Source organism: Alternaria alternata, assembly GCF_001642055.1.
Source record: "Alternaria alternata strain SRC1lrK2f unplaced genomic scaffold CC77scaffold_1, whole genome shotgun sequence".
NCBI lineage: Eukaryota > Fungi > Ascomycota > Dothideomycetes > Pleosporales > Pleosporaceae > Alternaria > Alternaria alternata.
In genome coordinates, this window is record NW_017306190.1 from 1,963,601 (window position 1) to 1,988,275 (window position 24,675).

The window sequence follows — 24,675 nt, forward strand, 5'->3', positions numbered from 1 at the left end:
CACAGTAGTCTGTAGCCAATGCATGATGTCCAACGTAAGTATGAGGACAGTGATCTACCTAGGTAGGTTCAGTAAGATTTGTGCTTGCAGTGTGTGTCTGGAGGTTGAATGGAAGCTTGAATCACTCATTGGAGCATCACCGCGATATGTTACTGATACATGCACATATTACCGCCTGAGGGTCGCTGTTGGAAGTCTTCTCCCCAAGGCTCCTGAACCCGCTGCTCTTTACGCCGGAACAGCATATGCACAACAATTTGTACCTGTCAAATGCACTTTGTCACGCTGCCAGAATGTTATGCTTATGCCATCCTACGCAGAGCCTGTGGCGGATTGTATGAAAAACATATTTCTGTTGAGCTTCGTGTTGTATATCGCATGTTTGTTCGAGTACCTAAACAAACAGCATCTGGGCATCATGCAGTTGTGGTGCAAATAGCGAAGACTGAACAAGTTTCGTAGTTGTAGTAAGTATCATCGAACGGCTCAACGGTCGGTCGCGCTTTCTCAAGGATAGGGCTGGATATAGACTAACGCTAACCGCATGCGGTAGCGTGTTTTGAAGCTGTTTGGCCGCGGCCTTTGAGCCCAACTGCGACCGCATTGAACGACATCATACCTACCAGCGCGCCTGTCTTCTTAGTAATGTATAATCTACGGACTGTATGAAACGTCACGCATGCGAAAAACCATCCCGGCCCTACGAAAATGGCAACAAAAGACGAGACGACGCGCACACGCACCGATCGAATTAAGGCCGATTTACGGTCAATCTCAACATGCACAAACGCCACAGCGACTGCGCTCCAGGACTTGCTGTCAAGAAAAGCGGAGGATGCGCCACAGAAGGAGAATGTTAGAGCAAAAGTTCAGCCCGCCGCACGGAGGAGAGGCGCGACAGCCACAGGTGCGGCGTCAGCGGATATGGGGAAGCAGAAGAACTCGAACCTTGGGCCCAAGGAGAAGTACGTACTGGCGACTGAGGTTGCCAATACGACCCTTCAGACGCTTGCAGATGCGCTGAAGAATCCACCGCACGCAACCGCCGCCCGTCCCCCTACCAAGTCGAAGCCAACCGCCGCCGAAGATGCGCGCAAGCCTGCACGACCGCGACTCGGCCAGACAACGAGCTCCTCGGCATCGCAAAAGCCTCTCAGGGAACGATCCGTCTCGCAAATCAACAACTCGCCCCAAAAACGCGTCCCTCGGCGGTCGTCTTCTTATTCTTCCTTCCTCGCCCCAGGTCCCGACCCTGGCCTGCTCGCAACAGCTGAATGCGCAAGAACCGCGTTTGCGTACTTGGGTACACCAGAGGCACAGAAGGTCTTGGGCAAGGACTCGCAAGAACTACAGTACGAGAATGGTGTGCTCGTGCTTATCGGAAAGCTCGTCGCACTTGGCCTAGACAATATGGCAGTCAAGGAATTAAGAGGGTTGAAGAAGAAGCTGGACAGATATCTCGGGCAGGATGCGGGCAAAGACGAGTTCAAGTCTGGCCTGCACCAGCAGGGACTTGCAGAGAAAGAGAGCCTTGCGTTCCTTCTCGACTTCGCGGCAATCGACCCGAAGAGCCCTGCTATCCCGCTAGTAGCAAACTTCCAGATGTACACTTTGCGCATTATTGCAAAGCTGAAGAGGCCTCGGACTGTTGAAGCCACTTGGGCATATCTCAAGTTGACCAACCCTTCGTCACCCGCGAACCTACTCTTTCACACTGCTAAGACCCCGAACGGCCAGGCCAAGGCGGCAAGACAACTGGAGTCGTTGGCGCAGACTGTGCTTTCCCTATGTCCAAGTATATCGACATCCGAAGATGCGAACAATCTACAACCATCTGCCGAGACCGTACTTCTGTTACAGCACCTGGCGTTCAGCGTTCGAAAGAAATGGTGGAGTCTGGTCAAGCACCAAGGCAGTGTGAATAGAGAGCTTTCAGACCCATTCACCAAATGCGTAGTTGCTTTCGCCCGCAGATCACTGCTCAACCCAAGTAAGAAGTACAAACTCGCTGAGACATTGTACATTGATTTGGCTGGGTTCCCGGGCGAGCCTGCTCCGCAAGCAGCAGCCAACAAGACCCTGTCCTCTCTTGCTCAAGCTGCGGGCCTGTCTGACCAGGCCCTTCGATGGCTAGGCTCCTCAAAAGACACTGCGGACTCCAATTCGTCCGCGGCAAAGCAAACAACACGTGCGATACGCGTTGCCACAATCAATCTTGAGGCTCATGTGAAAGGCGAGAAGAAACCGGACTTGGACGAGACCATTACTACCGCACTTCAGATCTTGGATGGCGCTCTAGGTGGTTCAGTGTCTGATTTGGAAACTCTGTTTACTGAAGTGAATGCACTGCGACGCGCTGCGACACGGTTACTAGTCACAAGCATGTCAAAAACTACAGCTAGTTCTGAGAGCAATCCTACCGAACAGCATGCTGTACCCATCATTGCAGCCAGTGTACATTTCTTTGCCAGATTTCTCGGGGCTACATCGTCAGGTGAAACAGACACAAAATCGCAAACCCGGAAACAGGAGCGAGTACTTCTAGCATGGAAATATGCCAAGAGTACGGTCGACTCTTTGATGGCATGTTGCAAGAGAACGACAAAGACTCAAGATCAATGGAAAGAACTGGATACTATCCTTCAAGAATGCTCACACATCATACGTCGATTCGAAGAAGAGATCGGACAAGGCACACTTCCCAGAGAAGAGAACATCTCTCTTGTGGGCACGTATATGGTCAAGCTATCAAATGCGTACTGGTCTTTGTATCTGCAGTTGCGAAAAGCGCATTGCAATCCCGAAGCCCTCGTTGTAGCCATGGAACGCTCAATCGACCTTGTGCAATCTCGTTCGTCACCCGAGAGAGAAAGTGGACTCCTCTCAATGAAGCTGGAAAACTGGGGAGAGGCCTTGGAGGATCTGAACCGTACCGAAAGCTCTCGCAACGCTTTTCGGCAATGCATTCAAAGCCACCTCACTGTCAATGTGTTGCAGCAGCTCTCTGAGAAGACGTCAACATCCTCCTTGCACAATGTGTTCGATAGTGAGGGGCCATTCGGTGCCCTCGTTCGCGTAATGAAGACACTTCATCACTCCTTCGTCACGTCTGGTCTTCAGAATGTAGACGAACTCGCCTTCTACGACGATGACGAGCTAGAATCAGGAACTAGGGGAGCCATCCTAGAGTTGCAGCTTGGCTTTTACTTACGAACTCTGACCAAGAACCGACAGTGGGACTCGAGTCTTGACCAGTCGATACGCATTCTGGTGGAACGATTGCAACAGCTTTATGTACCAAGCGTGTATCCCGTTCGACATCTCCGACTATGTGTCACACTTCTTCAGCTTTCTCAACAAAACCCGCATATATTGTCTGAAGAACTGACATCGATTAACGCCACAGATGACGAGATACAAAATGCAAGTAGTAAAGATGAAGCATTAAGACGATACGAGGTTCATCTTAAAGCGCTTCGCGACCTCAAAGCTTCGATGGAACAGTCATCTTCTACCACAACAATCTTCCAGCAGTGCTTCACAACGTGGGAGTCACTCGTTGGGTCAATGTCTTCGTGGGAGGCGCTCACAGATTGTGTCGAGAATACCGAATCCTGGCTACAAGATCTGCAAGCATGCCTTGAATTTCTCAACGCGAAAGGGGAAGAGTATCTTGCGTTGCCTCTCCTACATCTTTTGGTCAAGATTTTGGAGCTCCAAGACGGTTCTGATGTATCCGAGCGCATCGCCGTTTTGTGTGCCCTCGGCCTGCAATTTCTTCACCTTGGATATACCGGCAAAGCAGGGTTGTCTTTGGCGAAGGCTGAAGCGTTGCTCGAACGTCAGACATCATCTGTAGAAGCCAAGCTGCAATGGCATATGGCATACGCTGAGTATCTTGTGAGTACCGGGAACACCACGAAATGGTATGTAACGAACTATATGATTTTGACAGCATCACACTAATAATATCTAGTCTGACTACGATGGCGGATGCTCAATCTCTTGCGCTCAACGATCGTCAGTTCATGGATCTCGCAAAACCTACAACTACGCTTTCTGGCAGATTGCGATTTAACAAGATAGTGGCGGCTGCCGCTTATGTGCAGTCGCTTCTTGCCACAGCTACTGGGTCATACAAGACAGCAGCTCGGCATGCGAGGCAGTGCGTTACAATCAATCGTCGCATATGGGCCGCCCTCGAATCACGGGCCAGTGCGAAAAGGATGACACCTTCGGAGAATGCGGAATCTACTGCGCCTCTTGTCATGTCCGTGACACATGATGCTCTCAATGGACCTGAATTCTGGTGCCTGGTTCCTGCGTTGTATCGGGCACTAATGCAGCAATCTCAGATCTTCGCCCACCAAGGCCTATTACATGAAGCAATCCATGTTGCTGAACAGGCTGAAAAAGTGGCTGCAGCCACACAATCTGTGACTTTGATCACAGACAACGCCAGCTGGCGTGCTGACTGTTGGGCGCAGAGTGGCAGACCTGACAAGGCCGAAACCATTCTCAAGTCTCTGAGTCCCGATCTTTCCCGAAAGTGTCTCTCAACGGCAGGTTATCATTCAGCCGTAGCCAGGATACATCACTGGAACGGTCAATATGAACAGGAGATACAGTCGTACGACTGCATGGAGAAACTTCTTAAGGACCTGAGTTCGCCATCGTACATCAAGACTCTGGAGACTTTTTCTACCTCCGTCGATGCGCTTGCTAATCGTGTCTCATCTATGACCCTAGAGGCCACGGAGAATGTCAAGAAACCAGCCACAAGAGGTCGCAAACCTGCAGTGAAAGCTGGACCGAGAGCGGCTTCCAAGTCTACCGCCAACGCTCGCGCCAAGGCCACAGAAGTAGCTGCAAAGCCTGTTCCAAGAACGAAACGCCAAGTAGGAAAGCCCACTGTTTTGGAAACGCCTAGTATCACCGAAGAGTGCTCTGCGCTGTTCGTGTTCCAAGCGAGCATGAGAGACCGAGCTGTCCTTGCGAACCTACTCCACGATGATCTCGCAAAAGCTCTGAGTATACTTGGTGAAGCGGAACAGCTTCAAACTGGACTAAGCCAGGAAGTGTCGCACATGTGGGCTATCTTCAAAGCGAAACTCGCACAGAGTGCGAAGCAGATTGCTGAAGACTTTACTGTCAACACACTCCCTGAGTCGACCATTGCCTTTCCTGCTTTTGGTCTCGACGCAGCAACCGCCAAGAAGGGTGCTCTGGCTACTTCGACTGCTACCAAAGGTGGCCGGGCGAAGAAACAAATCAAGGTGGACTTCATGGATACGCTTCGTGATGCACGTGCGCGACTCGTAGAAGCACACTCCCTGTGTGCTACTAATGGGTCCAACCATCTGTTCCGTCAAACCTCCATGGCGCTCGGTCATGTCACTGTGTTGATGTCGGCTGTCTCAGGAACAGAGCTGCCGGGCTCGCTCCACCCGTTATACGCAGCTTATATGAGCGAACTTCCAAAAGTAAATGCCTTGCGGCTTGTGCAGGAGTCGACAGAGGCGGAGAAGGAGCAGCTCTCACGCGATGATTGTCTGAGATGGCCAACTTCTGATTCGTCGCATTTTGCCTTCAGCTCAGTATCCAGTTTCCAGGAAGAATATGTTGACATCATTCCAGAAACGTGGTCTGCTGTATCGCTGGCGCTTAGTGAGGCACGCGATGAGCTATTCATCACCCGATTTGAGGGTGGCTTGTCTCCGTTCGTATTACGTTTACCACTTGCCCGTCACGCTTCCCGCGAGATGGACGAAGAAGAGTTTTCTTTCGAGGATGGCAAGAGAGATTTTGATGAGATTGTCGAGCTCAGTGACTTCAGTACTCGATCCGCCAAAGACATGACTTCTAGGGAAGCGAGACACCAGTGGTGGGCTGAACGCGAAGCTCTCGACACCCGGCTTCGCGAACTTCTTGTCAACATGGAAAACATCTGGCTCGGTGGTTTCAAAGGTATCTTCTCACAACACGAAAGACAGCCAGCTCTTCTTGCTCAATTCCGAAAGTCACTGGAGGATATACTCAACGAACACTTGCCATCTCGCAGGAAGAAGAGTACCCAAAAGCGACCAGTGCTGGATACACGAGTGCTGGAGTTGTTTATTGGACTGGGCGACGCTACTAATGACGACCTCGATCTTGATGAAGCGCTAATGGACCTCATATACTTTGTGGTGGACATCCTCCAATTCAACGGCGAGCGTAATGCATACGACGAGCTCGACTTTGACGCCATGGTCGTGGAGACGCATGAAGCATTACGCGCCTATCACACAGCGTCACAAAAACTTGATGCTACCTCTCGCCATACGATACTTATTTTGGACAACAACTTGCATGCCTTCCCATGGGAATCGCTGCCTTGCCTAGAACAGCTTTCTATCTCGCGACTACCCTCGCTTGCCGCCCTTCGAGAGCGAATACTTTCTGCACGATCTTCGGCAACCCAGCAGGATGCTGCTCCGGGCCATTACATTTCTACAAGCACTGGAGGTACGAGTATGCTAAATCCGTCGGGAGACTTGGCGCATACCTCGAAAACCATCAAGCCACGTCTAGACGAACTTACAGGTTCTTGGAATCACATCGCCAATCGCCCACCGTCGGAAGTGGAGTTTGAAGATTCGTTGCGAAACAAAGACCTAGTTTTGTACTTCGGTCACGGCAGCGGTGCGCAATATGTCAAGTCGAAATCAGTGCGACGTCTCTATCCCGGCGAACAGAATGAAGGAGAACGAAAACCAGGCTGTGCGACCACACTCCTCTTCGGCTGCTCGTCTGTACATCTTACAGAGAACGGGATTTTTGAACCTTCGGGTATGCTTGCTTCGTATCTCACCGCTGGCGCACCAGCAGTACTTGGCATGTTATGGGACGTCACTGACAAAGACTGCGATCGCTTTGCCGTCAAAGCAGGTGAATTATGGGGATTGTGGCCCGAGGCGCAAGAAGACGTGTTGCCATCCAAGACGTCTACGAAGACTCCTGCGAAGAAGGGCAAGGGCAAGAGTAGAGTTGCGCAGTTGGTGGACGAGGTAGAGGGTGTAAGGGCCGCGGAGAGCGCAAAGAAGGGAAAGAAGTCTGTGAAACTTGCAGATGATCATCCGAATTTGGAAGGCAATTCGCAGAAGGGGGTTGGATTAGATGAAGCGGTGCGGGATGCGAGAAAGGCTTGTTATTTGCGGTACTTGAATGGGGCTGCTGCTGTTGTATACGGAATACCGGTATATTTGGACTAGTGTAGCGAGGTAGAATGAGGCCACTACAAAACAAAGCAACGAATAATGTACGCGAGACTTTCATGTTTTGATAAGCACATAAACAGGTCCTTCCGGTTCGGTCCTGATCTGTAAACCTTATTATGACGCGCGGCTGCTGCTCTACGGAAGCAACTCCGATGGTGTTATGACGGGACGAGGCCACGGTCTCAGTCAGCGGAAGCGACAGAATCGGTCTTCGCATCCTCGGAACTCCACATTCTCCAGCGCGTCAATACGTCCGCTACAGTTTCCGATCTTGTTCGCAACGACTTCGAAAGCAATGGCCGAACGACCCGCCAAGTCAGGGTCATCTCGAAAGCGTGCGCTCGTGAGCTGCGACCGCTGCAAAATTCGACGGGCACGGTGCATTCGCGAGAATGCCGACGTGCCTTGTGCGGACTGCAAGGCAAATGGCGTGGTTTGTGAATCCAAGCTACCACGTAAACAGAGAGTGTATGGGAGTGTGGAGACGCTCAGCCTACGCTACAGAGCTCTTGAGTCGCTAGTCAAAGGGCTTTTTCCGGATGAGAATGTTCAGGACACAGAGACCCTGTTCAAGATCGCCACGGCAAGCAACATAGCAATGCCGGCGAGCGACGACTATACACCTGCAGATATCTTCAGCAATAGCAGTAGCGACAGACAGGCTTCTTCTTCGGAACAGCAACAAAGGCAGCAGCAGCATCAGTCGTTGCAAACATCACCCATTGCTCAGTCCCCATACTTGGACCCACACACTACTACATATCCCCTGCACACTGCTCACCGCACATCTTCCTTGTCTACAAGCAAAGAGCGCCTACGCCAGCCTGCTTCCGTAACCCAACAAGTATCTTCCCAGGCAGAAGAGGTCATTCGCACAAATCGAGGCGTCTCGCATTATTTCGGTCCTTCCAGTAGCTTTCGGCTTGCAACGACTATACGAGCACTTGCGTCCCGCTGGAAAGCCGTCTCTGGTGCAGACTTTCCTGGACTCCGGTCATTCACATCAAACCCCTCAAGTCGATCAGGATCGGCGCTGAAACGCAGCAGCACAAATCCTTCGGAAGACGAATTTGCTATACCCACATCGAGCCAGCGTCCCAATTCGAGCCATGGAAGTCGGAAGAGATCCAGAACTGAGATGGAGGCATCGAATGATCCGTCGCAACTTCAAGATAGTACTTCACGTCTAGATACAATTGGTGATTTGATTCCCCCAAAACACATCACTGACGCTTTAGTAGCGGTCTATTTTGATCAGATTCACATGTACTTTCCCCTGTTCAATAGAACCGTGTTTCAGATGCGACTGGAAACTACATACTCGCGAAAGGGCGACTTCATTGACGAATGCAAGGACATGGGATGGCTAATCTCACTGGCTTTGGTCCTGTCTTTCGGTTGCCAGCAATCAAGAGCAAATGATGTCGACCAAATGCAAGCGCTCCGCCGCAAGCTTGTTGTTTTCGCCAAAACCTACTTCCGTGTACTTTTGACGGCGACGCAATTAGAGAACGTTCAGGCACTTGTCCTTCTCAACATGCACCATCACAACGTTGGACAAAAGAGCAGTTCGTGGTTACTGATTGGTCTTGCTGCACGCATGGTACGTTACTTGCTGCACACGGTTCCGGTCCTCTGCTAACGCTTGATGCTAGGCAATCACCATGGGAATGCATCGCGATAGCTCGAATCTACAGTTTGAACCCATCGAATGCAACGTGCGCCGGCAAGTATGGTGGTCCATCTACATATTTGAGAAGATACTGTGTGGTATATTGGGTCGTCCTACGGGAATTGACGACAGAGAGGTAGCGATGAAGGTTCCCGACGCACCAATGCTCGAGCAAACGCGCATCACCGCAATTTTCATGAACCTCTGCTCCGACCTCGTGTCTTTGTCGTACCGTATCCGACAACGTGCATACTTCGACAAGACCTCGTCCGAAGAGCGATCGCCGACGCTGGCTGTTGCCATGACCCTACTCCGCGAATGCGACAACTTCTACGCGAACATCCCTCCACACATGTCCCTTGATCAAGCCCCAGGAGGTACAGACTCGAAGGCAATGATTCTGTTGCTGCACATGTACTACTATTATACACGCTGTGTCATCTCCCGAGACTTTCTCATACAAAAAGTCGAGAGCAACGTCTGCTTCTTGGAGAACAAAGCGTTACCGGCTTCTGAGGATTGGCCATCGACTCTAATACTTGCGGAAGACTGTGTTGACTCGGTGCACAAGAGTCTCCAGTGCATCACAATTGGGATAGATCTTGGTATCTTCGAGATCATGGGCTACTCGTGGTTAGACTTTTTCTTTGTATTCCATGCCGTCTTGATAGTATGCGCAGACTTCCTCGCTCGACCCAAAGGTCAAACAGATTCACCTAGAGACATCGAGCGCAAAGCGACGGTGTGCACTGTCCTCGAGCAGGTCCGTGGAATGCAGCAAAAGCTCCCATCCACATACAAAACCTTGGGTCAAATTGCGCTGCAGTTCGCAAGGATAACCGGTGTCACCCAAGACAGTGATTCACCAACGACACAAGACGCACCAGCCGATGCGTCTCTAGAATCTGTTGTGGATATGGCACATGAGGAAAGCAACGACCAAGTCGGCATGCTTGACATAGGAGGCGATTGGTACACGGATGCGACAGCAGATCTAGGGTTAGATTTCTTCGACCTGGGCCAAGCGACGCATCCGGTGACATTCCCTATCATGGATCCTCCAACACGTTCTGAGAACGCGGGCGATCCGACGGGTGACGTTGTAGATGATTGGACGGACAGGGCGCTAAAGGGGATGCACACCCTTTAGACGCGATATCACGCCTTGAAGTCCAAGTAAATTGTATGAAAACATTTATCTTGCCGTCATAAAGTGTCTTTGAAGCGTGGATGACATCATCACCTAGCGTGGTGTTTGCGTTGAATTAGCGCTTGGCGATGCACGATCGTCCGATAGCCGCAGCCAGTCAAGATCGGCCCAAACCTCTTTGGGATTTCATGACGCATTTGTTCACGGTTGATGTCGTTACAGCTGCAGACAAATACAGGTCCGCGGTAGCTCGCATGGTTGCAGCATGTCGCATAAGTGCTGAGATTTCGTTTCGATGCCACACTCACACGACACAGAGCCTATTCTACCAACTACGAATATGGCAGGCGGCAACAACAGAAATGGAAAGAAGAAGGTGCTTGTTGTGGGAGCCGGCGCCGCTGGTACGTTGAATGCGTTTTTCGAGATCTATGGTTCCTAATTCGAAGCAGGAATGTCAGCCGCTCACCACCTTTCTGAACATCCCGACAAGTTTGACGTTACCCTCATCGACGCAGTAGATTACTGTGGAGGCCAGGCGTTTTCTATTGGAGTCGACAAGGAGCGCCATGGAGCTGACTGGCTGAACCAAGGTGTTCAAGGTGGAAGCTACATTTTCCATCACACCATGACAATGTTTGCGAGACAAGGCCATCATGCTGATCCCGTGAACCTTCAAGTCTCCTTTGGCAAAGACGATATCTTCTGGACTAATGTCTTCCCGACCGAGCTTCTTGCGCGCCATCAGAATGAGATCAAGAAGTTTCACACCATGCTCAAGATTGTTCGATGGTTCGAGCTTTTCTTCGCGTTAATCCCCATCAAGATTCTTTTCAAAATGTTCTGGTTTTCCGAAGAGTTCACCAACACTGTCGCCATGCCCATGATCGCGCTTTTCCTGGGAACCGGAAATGAGACACCAAACGTACCCAGCATCATTCTCGAAAGACTGGTTACTAGTCCAACATATGGAATGTGGTATCCAGGAGACAAGCATAGCGTTGCTAGCAACTTGCCGCCCATGGTGGTTTTCCCCAAGTTCAGCGAATTCTACGAGCGCTGGCGACAGGATCTACTCAAGCGTGGCGTCAACGTCAGACTATCAACAGAAATTACACGAGTAATGAAGCGAGACAAGACTGGCGTTACCGTAAGGCTGATCAAGCGCACCCCAATGCCTGATGCGCATAACCCTAATAGTGCCAATGTGCCTTACGACAATGACCACAACGCCGACCCAAACGCGCAGGAGAAGGAAGAGCACTTTGACGAACTGATTCTCTGCGTGCTCGCCGACACAGCAAAACGTATTCTAGAACCTACTGCCTCCTTCCGTGAGAAGAAGGTCCTCGGCTCCGCCAAGTTCTCTGACGACATCACCGTCACCCATTGGGACAGTGACTATATGCACAAGCACTATGAGAACTTTTACGACCCAGATAAGGCCGTCACGAAGCTCTCTGACATCGATCAAACTGCGCGTAACACTATGGCCGAGAAGTCCTTCAAGCCGATGTACTACATCAAAATGTACCCCCAGGATCGATCAAAACTTGAAATGTGCTTTGATTGCACAAATTACCAGAGTCAGTTTCCACCGGAGGTTCCCTTTGACAAGCACATCTTCCAGACCATCTATTTGAATAAGGAAAGAGACGGCCACCTCTGGAGTATCGACGAGATCAACAAGGACAAAATTATTCGCAAGGATTGGTGGCACCAGCTGTGCCATTCCTGGACGCATTACGTTTTCGTCGTCCCATGGATGTGGCTTCTACAGGGCCGAAAGCACACTCGATTTGCAGCGGCATGGACACTCATCAACGCCCATGAGGTTGCGGTTATGAGCGGAATTGCTGCGGCTGTTGATCTGGGTGCACAGTACCCTGCTGATCTCGAGCGCGACAAGTTTGCTTTCTTGAGCTTCAGGCTATACTACCTACTGGCATATGGAAAGTGGTATAGCCGAAAGGCGACAAAGAAGACGAAGGAGGGACCGGGCAAGGACTGGGCAAGTGGTCTTTACGGTAGCGTCTACCGTGGTCCAGGTGTAAGCGATATTGATAGACTACAATGGAGGGAGGAGAACAACGTACAGGATGTGCCGATCAAGTACGGGTTTCCTTCTGATAGTGGAAAGCGATAGGTTGCGAGCGGATAAGGCTGAGGACGATGAAGGAAGTGTCGGAGGTATACATAGGGACGATGCAGCTATACCGAACATAATCTTTAATGCGCACTACAGATATGTAATTGGTCCTTCTGTGCATACACTAGCCCAACTTGTATATTTGGAGAATACATATCTTACGAGTAACGCCCGGCTGACCACGAACCGTTAACTCCAAACTCCGTTGTCAAACTCCGCCAAGTCCCTGCAGATCAGTGTCCACCGAACTCCACATCTCCACATAAAAGGTAAGCATGATGTCGTTGCTGGAAGTATAAGTACTCCACCTTGACAACATCTTATATACAAGAGTTGATACCAGAAACAAGCCCGTTACCGTTCTCACCCAATATGTCTTCCAAAACGCCCCTCGACGTCGTCTTCGGCTGTATGACCTTTGGCCGCGAAGGCGAAGAACAAGTCCGTACTTCAAGTCTAGATGACTGCGCGGCTATCCTAGATACTTTCCAGTCCTACGGCCATAGCGAAGTCGATACCAGTCGTTTCTATGGAGTAAGCACACGTACCCCCTTCAGCCCTATTCGCTAACCCCACTAGGATGGTTCATCAGAAGAGTACCTCCAGAAGCTAGACTGGCAGAAAAGAGGCCTGACAATGGACACAAAGTTCTTCCCTAATGTTCCGGGTCTTTTTGGCCGTCCTCAAACACACTCCAGATTAGAAGATATGCGCAAGAGCTTAGACGAGAGTCTGATTGCTCTTGGAGGAAAGCAGGTAGATCTGTGGTATCTCCATGCACCTGATCGTACAGTACCGCTTGAGGAGACGGCCAAAGCCGTGAACGATCTGCTCAAAGAGGGGAAATTCAAGAGATGGGGCGTGAGTAACTTCATGTCTTGGGAAGGTGTGTTACATGTTCTTCTCTTGTGATTTCTTACGCAGGCACATTGCTGATTCTTTCCCATCAACAGTGGCTGCACTCTGTGAAATTTGCAAAGCAAACAGATACCAATTGCCCAGTGTATACCAAGGCGTGTACAATGCCCTCCACCGCAGTATTGAACACGAACTTCTCCCTTGTTTGCGAAGATACAACATGTCCTTCTACGCGTTCAATCCGCTAGCAGGCGGATGGTTAACCTCGCGTTACAAGCGCGATATGCAGGATAGCACGATCGAGTCTGGAAGTCGCTTCGATCCAAACCGTATGCAAGGAAAGATGTACCGCGCGCGTTATTGGAATGACGAGTTCTTCACAGCCATCGAGGGGTTGCGTACCGAGCTACCTAATGGCCAAACAGAGAGCGAGACCGCGCTGAGGTGGATGATGCATCATAGCCAACTTAAGAAGGACTATGGGGACAAGGTCATCATTGGAGCTAGCAGTAAGAAGCAACTGGAGATGAATCTCGTTGACTTTGAGAAGGGGCCATTGGATGAGAGCGTTGTGAAAGCATTGGATCAAGGTTGGGCTGGTACTCGTGGGGTGACTTGGAAGTACTTTCATTAGAGTTGTGGATGTGAAATATGGGTGATAGGCTAGTTGACCCAAGGTTTTTGGGTAGAGAATTTGTGTTGTGAACCACAGTTCAGTCACCACCAGTACAGTGAACCATAGTTGGAGAGCGACATGCTAAGCCTTCGGGTAGATAAAATGATTGGAGTTTTCCCTTACAATGTGTTCCTTTTTCTCTTCACATAAACCCAACAGCAACTCTGAACCGACACGATAGAATAGTCGACGAAATGACAAATCCCTACAACCAACCAACCAAATGCGTCTCTACCACCACCAGCTGGTTCAACCCCAGTGGCACAGCACATTACGTGCGTCCTATTCTTCAGCCTGACATCTACGTGGAGACAAATAATACCTTGGAAAGGATCATCGCAGGGAATTCAGTTCGAGTAGCCAAACTCGAATCCCTACTCAAGGAGAAGCGGGGACAGCATAGAGCTGAAGAAGCCGCAACCGCAGCTAAGGCAACTGAAGAAAAGCGCCAACGAGAATTTGCTGCCGCGATCCAACAGCACCGAGATGATGAACTCTCAGCCATAGATATGAGGCGGCGTACACGGTATGGAAGCACTATGAGCCATGAGGTAGCAGAAGAAAAAGCAGCTGCCACCGCGTCACAGGCGAAAGAGGCCCAAGACTACCGCAACTCGTGCGACTGCAACTTTCAACGATCCGCAAACAGCAATAGGAGAAACTTGACAGAAAACCAAGAGGAAGAGCATAGGAAAAGGCGCATAGATATCTCTTCACGGTCTGCTTCGCAGGCCGATCACGAGGTGACGCTTGCGAACTGCCACTTGGAACTCGCGAAATGGGATCTGCAACGCAACGCTCGAATGGACTCGGAAGCTACATTCGACGCCTTCTTTTCCGTGGAAAACAAGCCACGTCGCACAGGAGCCCAATGGCGCGATACCGGCAAAGTAATCCGCCCGTATATCACATCATCTGGCCCAGGACATGACACCTGTTGCGACTTCGATCACTGCAATGGGTTTTGTGCAGATATCGAGACTACCCGACACGAGTAATTGCGGTATACGTGTCTAGGTAGACACACGTGCAGGCTTATGCGATTACGACATGTCAGCCTCAAGTAGAATATATCCTAGTACTGCACAACAAGGTACGATAATTCAGTACAAATGGCCGTGGGATGTTACCTCATCAGCAGAAGTACTCGGTACAGAAGGAAAAACCACCGAAAGAAAGCACAAATGTTTTAAGAAGGCCGGCATAGGTGAATGGTAGGGTATTTGGGTATTAGGTGTAAGCTATAATTGAAGATGACAAGACTTAGCGAAGGAAAGAGGGTATATCAACCAACCAACCAATCCCAACCAGACCGAAAGTCAAACGCATGCCGATGCACCTCGAAAGTGAAATTGGAAGACTCGTAGTAAACTACCTGGAACAATTCAACGCCTAGGTTATCTCATTCTGAAATCGTGTAAATAGTACGTGAACGCCCGTTGTCCCATTGTCATAGTGTATCTATCATTAGAAAGGAACTGTCAGCATACTACTTCCTTTCCCTTGTCTCTCCATCCACGGGCTTGACGCTTGTAGAGCCTTCGAGTGGAGGGATATAACCTAGTTGCTTCTCATTTCCGCCCTCCATTGGTGTGAAGGGCGTAAAGCCACCTTCAGGTGACGCTTGCCATTTGGCCATATCCGCCTTGAGCTGTTCAAGCTCTTTCTGGAAGCGATTACCAAAGACATCGATGTAGTAGGTGGCGCCATTGTAGACACTCCAGATGAAGACGACGCTAAGGAACAGACCTGAGGGCCAGCGGTACCAGAACCAAACCGGGCATGGTAGCATGGTCAAAACAGCATAGCTGTATTGGATGAACATGAAGGCAGGCTCCTGCAGGAAGTCGGGCAGCGAGAGAACGATCTTGCCGATCCATGTTTTGGCATACGACTTCCGCAGCCATGTAAAGCTAGTAGGCCGACCCGCCGCAATCTTGTCACGGCGGCGTACTGTGATGAGAAAGTGGTAGCCCAGCTGCCAGAAAGCGTACGGTACAGTGGCCCACAGCATCATCTGCAGCAGACTGTAATGGTGGGGTGAAGTTGGATCGGAGTGGCGGATATCGTAGATGGCGGGATAGTGTTCTTGCTGATATTCTGGCGAAAGCAGGTGAACAAGGCAGTGTAGCGTGACACAGGGCATGATGTGGATGAACAAACTAGAAATGTTAGCATGAGTTCCATGTTGCAGGAACAAGCAACTAACCTGACAACCTTGTCCATGCTGTGGAAGACAAGCGAATTACGCCACATGACGATGGCAACAGCGTTGTTTCCCATGCAGAGGCAGTATGTTGCAATGAACAGACGCTTAGACTGCGGGAAGACCCACACACTCAAAACGAGTAGTATGTTGACGAAGTAGCACAGATCTGCGAGAAAGTAGTGGTAGCCCTTCTTGTGGTAGGTGAAGAAGCGAAGAGGCATGAAGTAGAGTAACTGCGCAGTGTACCAGTGTGGAAGTAGATCCGGATGGCACCCGACAAGGTATCCTGAGACGAAGATGTTCATGACGGCAGCAATGAAGGAAGCCTTCTCACGCGCAGTGACAGTGAGCGACTCGTTCCAGCGGCGATTTAGACGATCCACCGAGTGGCGCATGCGCCTCTTGTATTTCTCAAGTTGTTCTGCCTCAGATGGAACTCTCCGTCGCCATTCTTCCACGACGCGATCTTTTGTAATGCCCCGGTTCTTTGCCTGGTTCTTGATCCTCTCCGTCTGGGAAGCTATGGAGCTCTGTATCTTCTCGATGCGCTGCGATAGGGCGAGGTTCTCGACAAAGTCGAACATGGTAAGCTTCTCGACGGGCGGGAAAAAGGCGGCATCTTCAAAATCGGACTCATCATGATAGGAGCTGTTGGAGAAGGAGGCAGAACGGGAGAGGCCAGGTGTAGAAAGCGGCTGCGGGTTGGTGGAGGAGACTGGCTCATCGAGTAGCGCCGAGCCAGCATGGGTAGAGTCGCCTGGTGTCGGACGCGCTGACAGCTCAAAAACTCCCAGCTGTGGCTCTGATCTCGACTTGGGTAGGCCGCTCCCATCTGCATCCTCTGGGGTCGCCATGTTGGATATTTCCTCCTGGACGATTTCGAGACTAGAGGGGGTCCGCCGATGGAGGGGTCTTTTGAAGTGACGCGGGGGTGAAGCTGCAGCCATCATGGCGGTTAGCTGATGTATCTCGACAGATCCGCCAAGGGTCCATGTTTGGGGGAGGGTAGGTATATCAGAGGGAAGAAGCGTACAGTGGTGGTGGTTTGCTTAGATTAGATCTAGTCAGACCCTATGCTCTCATGACAAGGCGAGTGATGTGCGGGGTTCCTGAATCGTGCTCTTCTGCCAGTCTCGGTGCCTCTGGGGGAAAAGTCGTGGGTGAATGCAAGCTGGTGATTGGCAAGCTTCACAACGTCATCGCAGGCACCTGGGGCATGCAAACTGAGGACGGTCACGAGGAAAGGCGGTTCTGGAAGAGATGTTGGACTGAGGAGGCGCAAGATACTGACAGACTCGGGCAGATCTAGGGAAATGTTGTGTATAGGACCAAGTCGGTGTGGTCAGCTCCCCTGCCTGCGTATCGGCCATGGTTTCGTCACCGCGGCCCACATGCCAGTGCATATCGGCACTAGCACGCTTTGGGCCCAAGGCTCAACGCGTCTGTGGACGCGCTCCAACACGACGAGAAGGACGGGCAGGCCCACCCCGCGACCACCAACCCGCCCAACACCACTTCACCACAGCGCATTCGCCGTATAGGTGTCGCGCAACTCGACCGCCATCATGGGAAAGCTGGTGCGGCTCGAGATATACAGTAGGTACCCAGACGCGCAATTGTTTGCACTCACTGAACATGCGCAGACTTCAAGTCCTACCGCGGACGCCATACCCTCCTCTTCGGCGACTCGTACTTTACATCCATCATCGGCCCCAATGGATCCGGAAAGTCGAATAGCATGGACGCCATCTCCTTCGTCCTGGGAGTCAGGTCGTCCCATCTACGATCCGAGAAGTTGAAAGACATGGTCTACCGTGGCAGGATCATCCAAGAAGCTAGGATCAATGCCGATGGCACCGTAACTGAAGCCGACGGCGATGCGGGCGGCGATGCGAATGGTAATTCCAATGGCGACTCACAGGAGAACGGCGATTCGCAAGCCAGCACCCAGCGCAACGACCCACAGAACGCCTGGGTCAAGGCCGTCTTTGAAGATGATGCTGAGCAGACACACGAGTGGCAGCGTACCATTACGAGCTCTGGCTCAAGCGAGTACCGCATTAACAACCGGGTCGTCACTCAGAAACAGTACGGCGAGGCGCTTGAGGAGCACAGCATTTTGGTCAAGGCGAGGAACTTCCTCGTCTTCCAGGGTGACGTCGAGAAATTGGCGACGACAGCACCAGAACAGCTCACACTGCAAGTCGAGCGCATTTCCGGCAGTCTGGAGCAGAAGGCCGAGTACGATCGCCTGAAAGAAGAGTCAGAGGCCGCCACCGAGGACAACGCGAAACATCTGCACGAGCGTCGCGGTATCAACGGAGAACTCAAGACATACCAGGAACAAAAAGCCGAAGCCGACGAATACGAGAAGAAGCTCGCCGAGCGCGATGAAGCTATTGTCACCAAGAATCTTTGGAAGCTCTACCTAGACCAGCAGGTTATGGAGAAGGCGCGGAACAAGATTGCCAGTCATCAAGAGGAGCTCAAAGAGCACAAGCGCAGCGTCGAAAAGTACCACCAGAGACACGAGGCGGAAAGGCAGGCCGAGGCTAAGATCAGGCGAGATCTTACCAAGACGGACCGCAACACCAAAGCTAAGGAGAAGGAGATTGAAGATGCCTCCAACGAGCTCGCACCCATCGAAGAGAAGATCCGACTGTCCAACGAGACGCGCCGAAAGTACGAGAGCAGACTTGACGAACTCCGAAAGAAGCGCGACGCAGAAAAGAAGGCAGTCGAAAAGTGCCAGAAGGATCTTGATCTGGTGCAAAAGGCCGAGAAGAAGTGGGAGGATGACTTCAAGGCTGCTGCTCAGAATCAAGGTCGTGAGCTTTCCGAGCAGGATCTCCAAGAGTACGGTCGACTGCGCAGCGACGTTACGAAGCGGACACACGGAGATCAGATGCAGATAGACAAGCTCAAGCGAGAGGTCGAGACGGACAGGGATCAAGTCAAGAATCTTCAGCAGAGCGTCGACAGCCATGAAAAAGCTATTGAAAAGCTGAATGCAGACATCAGTAAGCTCGAGGAACGCCAGCAAGCCTCCAAGACACAGATCAGGGATCTCGAAAGTGCAAGAGCTGCCAAACAGCAGGAACTTGACAGGCTTCAGGCCGACCGAAAGCAGATCGAGATGCAGTACTACGAGAAGAATCAGTTGCTACAAGAGGTTCTGAAGCAGCTTAGTATTGTAGAAGGTAGCCGTCGAGAGTCAAGGAAGCAGCAAGAGGCCCGCAGGACCATTGATCGCTTGAAAACTCGCTTCGGATCCGAGAAAGTACACGGTCGTTACAAGGATCTCATCACGCCAAAGATGCAAAAGTATCGCAAGGCCATCGGTCGCGTGCTCGGACACCAGATGGATACCGTCATTGTCGACACGGAAGCTACTGCCAAATCTTGTATCGAGTACCTCAAGGCAGAACGCATTGGAGTCATGTCTTTCAACCCATTGGACTCTATCCAGATCCAGGCAGTAGACCCTCAACTGAAGGGTATGCACGAAGGCATGCGACTTGCCATAGACTGTATCAACTACGAGCCCAAGCATGAGCGAGCAATGACTGCCGCCTGCGGTAACACCATGATCTGTAATACGGAGAAGCTCGCGAAAGAACTCAGATATCAAAGGCGCATCGAGGTCAAAGCGGTCACCCTGGATGGACGTGTCATTGGTAAGGGTGGAACACAGACAGGTGGTGAGCTTGACCGCGATGACGATTCTAGCGAACAACAATGGGACGAGCGATCTTACCAGGCCCTGCTAGACAAGAAAAACAGATACGAAGAGGAGCTTCGTGCCCTTCCCAAGCAGGACCGACAGTATACCCAAGAACAAGCTCTCCAGGTCGAGCTACTAGACTTGGAGGAGCAAATCACCCGAGCAAAAGAGGAAGCCCGAGCGCTTGGACGTAATATCGAGAGCTTGAAGAAGGAGCTGGCGCATCACAAGAGCGAGCTGAAGGGAGTTCGTCCCAATTACGAAAAGCAGGCACAACGGTTACAGAACCGAGAGGCAGAACTCGAGAGCTACCAAGACTCAGTGAACCAGGTCAATGATCAGGTATTCGCCGCATTCTGCCAACGGCTCGGTTACGAGTCTATACGCGACTACGAAGCCCAACAGGGTACGGTCCAGCAAGAAGCAGCTGAGAAGCGTCTCGAGTTTAGCAAGCAGCGTAGCAGGCTTCAATATCTAATGAAGCAGGTTGACTCATCCCACAGAGGTGTTGAAGAGCGCCTCAAGCAAGCAGAGGAGGAGATCAAGCGCAAGACTGCCGATATCACTGAGCTCGAAGCTAAGCGAGAAGAGCTGCAAAGTGCCCGAGACGTTCTCCAGGCCGAGTTGGAAACGCTACAGGACCAGCGAACCCGTTTAGAGCAGAAGTTGGCTGAACGAGTTGCGGCTGTCAAGGAGGCACGACGCACCCTGGACCAGCGCAACGAAAAGGTCAAGAACGTGCTGAAGGAGGTCGACGAAGAAGATGCAAAGATCAAATCGAGCGCGACGAACCGCTACAACGTTCTTAAGGAGTGTCGAGTGAACGAGATCAAGATTCCGCTTACAGAAGACTCAAAGCCACTGACGTCGCTACCGATGACCGACATGCCGCGACCGGACGCCGATGCTATGGACGTTGACGAGGATCCTGATTCGACCCAAATACAGCCTGCAGAAGTGGATGACTACGGTATCGACGTCGACTTTGACGAGCTAGACGAAGAGTTGAAGACAGAAATCGTCGAGATACTCGAAACTGTGAGTACTGAAGCTGACTTTTAGCTGAGACCTTGCTGATATCATGTAGGAGGACGAACAAGATGACCGTGTACAATCCCAGAAGCTCAAGGCTGCTGAATCCAAGTTGACTGACGTGATTGCAAACCTCGAGACCGATATCAACAAGGCTACACCCAACATGCGCGCCGCCGAGCGTCTCGCTGCAACAGAAACGCGTCTGAAGGCTATAGATGAGGCGTTCGCCGAGACACGCAAGCGCGCAGCGGCTGCAAAGAAGGCGTTCGAGGAAGTCAAGACGAAACGCTACGATCTGTTTATGAAGGCATTCAACCACATTTCCGAGAATATCGGCGGCACCTACAAGGATCTGACCAAATCGCCACAGTTCCCGCTCGGAGGGCAGGCCTACCTCGACATGGAAGACAGCACAGAGCCGTATCTAGCAGGTCTCAAATACCACGCCATGCCGCCGCTCAAGCGTTTCCGTGACATGGAGCATTTGTCAGGTGGTGAGAAGACCATCGCTGCATTGGCTCTGCTGTTTGCGATCCACAGCTATCAACCTTCGCCATTCTTTGTCCTCGACGAGGTGGACGCTGCACTGGATAACGTCAATGTTAGTCGGGTTGCGAAGTACGTCCGCGAACATGCTAGTCCGGGTATGCAATTTATTGTCATCTCCTTGAAGGCAGGCTTCTTCCAGGAGAGTGAGACACTGGTGGGCGTTATGCGGGATCAGGGTAAGATGACGAGCAAGTACCTCAGTCTAGACGTAAGTTACTCCCTTTGTGCGGAAAGGAAACATTTGCTAACGCTGTTACAGTTGCGGAAATATCAACCTGCTTAGTCTTTCCGAATGGAAGCGCAACGATTCTGCGGCGTCTAATGATGATCGTCTTTCATGAAGTGTGCACATAATACCTCGTTGCCTTTTTTCAGGCATCGTCTGATTTGCGGATGTCGCATAACTAGTGTAGTCCATTGTGTTACAATAACGTTCTCACTCGCGTTACAATCAATTCTTGCATGTTCACATAACGCGTTCACGATAACGCGACGTCCCGTGACTTATTGAAACGACCTGCTTATCTTATCCAGCCCCACTCACGGACATAACGCGGCTGAATAGCTATCATAGCAGCTATGCGTGAAGCCTATAAATTATTGCCATGACAACATGTCGCTATGGAGATTCCTGAATGTGAGTCATAATTTGGCTCTTCGCGACTCTATATCTTGAAAGTTCAAGCTTTCAACGGTCCGACGTTGCATGCACAACCCTAACCCCGCCATCATGACCTCAGATATTCCGCACAAGGATCGACCTGTCGAACCGGTCAGCGAAACCTCACCACTTCTGCCAAAGCCCACAGTCGACGCGCAGGTGATCGATGTACAAACTGGCATCGCACCGGAAGGCGTACATGCTGAAGATGGAGGGGATGTTGAGCGACAGGTCAGCCATGGCGATGCGTTCAAACACCAGGGCCTGCCGGAAGTCAGAAAGCGGATGAAATATATCTTTCCAGCAATAGCAATCGGAGTAAGCTTTCTATGCCTGTCTCGTAGCTGAAATTTGCAAATACTCGAAGCTGATCAGCAAAAAAAGGTCTTCCTCTCATCGGCCGACCAAACCCTCGTTATAACGACATATGGCACTATCGGAACCGACCTGCACGCTCTGTCCTCTACATCCTGGATCGCCACAGGCTACTTCCTTACGCTATCCGCTTTCCAGCCTCTCTATGGGAAGCTCTCGGATATATTTGGTAGAAAGCAATGTTTGCTATCTGCGTACCTGATCTTTGGGATCGGGAGCGTGGGCTGTGGTCTTGCGAGAAACATTGGTGAGCTCGTTGCTGCAAGAGCTTTCGCTGGCATAGGTGGTGGCGGCATGAGTGTGTGTACAAGCATACTGCTGAGCGACATTGTGAGCTTAAGGGAACGAGGGCAATGGCAGGGCTACGTCAACCTCGTGTATGCTTTCGGTGCTTCTGCTGGTGCGCCCCTCGGCGGATTGCTGGCAGATAGCATTGGTTGGCGGTGGGCGTTCCTGGCCCAGGGCCCAATGTGTGCCATGGCCTTCATTGCTGTGGCGCTCGTGCTTGAGCTTCCCAAGCAAGACCAGTCGCATTGGAAAGAGAAGGTGAAGAGGATTGACTTTCTAGGTGCAGTGATCCTAATCTTTGCCGTTTTTGGGTTACTTATCGGCCTCGATCGCGGCTCCAACGTGTCCTGGAACAACCCTATTACCATCGCCGGTCTTGCTTCTACGCCATTGTTCATCGTCTTCGTGCTTGTTGAAAAGTACGTGGCGACTCATCCCTTTGCTCCTGGCCGCATCATCCTCAACAAGACACTCTTTGCATGCTATCTTTGCAACTTCTTTTCCTTTGGAGGATGGCTGGCTGCACTGTTCTTCATACCACTCTACTGGCAGGTCATGGGCGACTACAGTGCTTCGAAAGCCGGGTTGTTCCTTGTTCCATCTATCATCCTTGGTGTTAGCGGCTCGCTCTTCAGCGGCTTCTACATGCGACGTACTGCAAAGTACTACTGGATCACCGTAATAGCCTATACAAATCTGACGATCGGGTTGTCATTGATCCTCCTATTCGCTGGACTCATCATGGAGAGCCTACCGGCTATGGTGGTGGCAACATGTGTATGCTCTTTCAGCAACGGCATAGGTGTCACGACTACCCTTATTGGGCTCATTGCAAACGCCTCTCATACCGACCAAGCAGTTGCCACCGCTTGTTCGTACCTGTTCCGTTCTCTCGGGTCTGTCTTTGGTGTCTCCATGTGCGCAACCGCGTTTAACCAGACCCTTCGCAGATCTCTTCAAGAAAAGCTGCAGGGTGACGATGCGGCCGAGATTGCAGAGCGTGTCAGAGCTGGATTGGCTTACTACAAGGGTCTGGATCCGGCACTCAAGAGCATCGTCAAGGAGTGCTATGGACAGGCTACTAGGGCGGCGTTGTACGTGGGTATCGTCCTTGTTGCTGGGAGCGCCATCTTCGCGTGGTTCATCAAAGAAAAGAGTCTGGAGGATAGTAAGAGTAGGAGTGCTGATCCTGAGATAGCCGAGGAGTGAAGCAGGGGGGACCTGAGAACGTACGAAAAAGCTCGCTTTTGTTATACGATTAGCATTGGTTGCACACCCCACCATGACGATTGGATGCCAAAGGTTAGCTTCTTCGTAAGCCGTTCCAGAGCGTTGGATTTGACGGATCTGATTTCCGGGCTTGGTCTCGGTGTATTCAAGCTGGTGAGTTGCTGTCGACTCTGGACTCACCGCTTGATGCTGGGCAAACATGACTCTACATCACGGTGAAGCGGGGATTTCACGACAGTGTCTCGGAGATTTGACATCCAGAACTGAAATGCAGATTGATTGTGCAATAAGACAGCAAGAATCTCACTACCTAGCTGTCTGTTCTGACGCGTCAACTGACTGTATCTGTACCACGTGAAATCGTAAGCAAATCTGACGTGCAAATTCTCCTTGCTTCTATGTCCTGCATCCTGGTAACTACTCCAACCCTGTATCACTCAACATGGAGAAGCACATGGATATTAAAACTTCCGGTGGTTGAGCTCGATAATGTGACAACGAGCGACAGGAGGCACTAGCGGCACGCTAACGAAAGCGATGGTGGAGAGCCGCCACGATCCCAACCCATAGTCACACAGTTACCTTCGCTCCAGATTACACGATGGCGCCCAAAACAAAGCCCCGATCTAAAAGGCCCGTCTTCGCACCACTCGAGCAGTCGTCGCGGGAAGCGCGTAGCTGATCGCGCACTGCGCTTCTTGAATACCCGATGACGTGTTCCGACACCGCATTCCTCAAGCGCGTGTTCCAATGCAGCGACGAAGCACATGCACGATACAGTCACTTCAATAGTTCGGCCGCTCTGACCGCTTCCACGATGCTTGGCCTTGATGAAAAATG

General features: G+C 51.3%; 7 protein-coding genes across 7 annotated transcripts; 6 read left to right on the forward strand and 1 right to left on the reverse strand.

Moving 5' to 3' along the window:
* Positions 1 to 615: 615 nt before the first annotated feature.
* On the forward strand, positions 616 to 7,297 carry CC77DRAFT_979400 (hypothetical protein). Its single transcript, XM_018536025.1, has 2 exons — positions 616 to 3,926; positions 3,977 to 7,297. The coding sequence occupies exons 1-2, from the start codon at positions 709 to 711 to the stop codon at positions 7,251 to 7,253; spliced, it is 6,495 nt and encodes a 2,164-aa protein (XP_018391854.1). The 5' UTR covers positions 616 to 708; the 3' UTR covers positions 7,254 to 7,297.
* A 257-nt stretch (positions 7,298 to 7,554) lies between these two features.
* Positions 7,555 to 10,081, forward strand: CC77DRAFT_924975 (hypothetical protein; the record flags this gene model as incomplete). Its single annotated transcript, XM_018533835.1, has 2 exons — positions 7,555 to 8,862; positions 8,915 to 10,081. The coding sequence occupies 2 exons, from the start codon at positions 7,555 to 7,557 to the stop codon at positions 10,079 to 10,081; spliced, it is 2,475 nt and encodes an 824-aa protein (XP_018391855.1).
* A 203-nt stretch (positions 10,082 to 10,284) lies between these two features.
* CC77DRAFT_1015728 (FAD/NAD(P)-binding domain-containing protein) lies at positions 10,285 to 12,321 on the forward strand. Its single transcript, XM_018524081.1, has 2 exons — positions 10,285 to 10,485; positions 10,534 to 12,321. Exons 1-2 carry the CDS (start codon positions 10,422 to 10,424, stop codon positions 12,225 to 12,227), a joined length of 1,758 nt encoding a protein of 585 aa, XP_018391856.1. The 5' UTR covers positions 10,285 to 10,421; the 3' UTR covers positions 12,228 to 12,321.
* A 115-nt stretch (positions 12,322 to 12,436) lies between these two features.
* CC77DRAFT_1037067 (Aldo/keto reductase) lies at positions 12,437 to 13,833 on the forward strand. The gene is made up of 3 exons (XM_018527042.1): positions 12,437 to 12,764; positions 12,810 to 13,116; positions 13,184 to 13,833. Exons 1-3 carry the CDS (start codon positions 12,603 to 12,605, stop codon positions 13,720 to 13,722), a joined length of 1,008 nt encoding a protein of 335 aa, XP_018391857.1. The 5' UTR covers positions 12,437 to 12,602; the 3' UTR covers positions 13,723 to 13,833.
* A 125-nt stretch (positions 13,834 to 13,958) lies between these two features.
* CC77DRAFT_1056508 (hypothetical protein) lies at positions 13,959 to 14,762 on the forward strand (the record flags this gene model as incomplete). The annotated part of the gene is made up of 1 exon (XM_018527918.1): positions 13,959 to 14,762. The coding sequence occupies one exon, from the start codon at positions 13,959 to 13,961 to the stop codon at positions 14,760 to 14,762; it is 804 nt and encodes a 267-aa protein (XP_018391858.1).
* A 491-nt stretch (positions 14,763 to 15,253) lies between these two features.
* On the reverse strand, positions 15,254 to 16,920 carry CC77DRAFT_1027480 (hypothetical protein; the record flags this gene model as incomplete). The annotated part of the gene is made up of 2 exons (XM_018526372.1): positions 15,254 to 15,926; positions 15,974 to 16,920. 2 exons carry the CDS (start codon positions 16,918 to 16,920, stop codon positions 15,254 to 15,256), a joined length of 1,620 nt encoding a protein of 539 aa, XP_018391859.1.
* Positions 16,921 to 22,011: 5,091 nt separating this feature from the next.
* CC77DRAFT_924210 (MFS general substrate transporter) lies at positions 22,012 to 23,814 on the forward strand (the record flags this gene model as incomplete). Its single annotated transcript, XM_018533793.1, has 2 exons — positions 22,012 to 22,260; positions 22,327 to 23,814. The coding sequence occupies 2 exons, from the start codon at positions 22,012 to 22,014 to the stop codon at positions 23,812 to 23,814; spliced, it is 1,737 nt and encodes a 578-aa protein (XP_018391860.1).
* Positions 23,815 to 24,675: the final 861 nt, after the last annotated feature.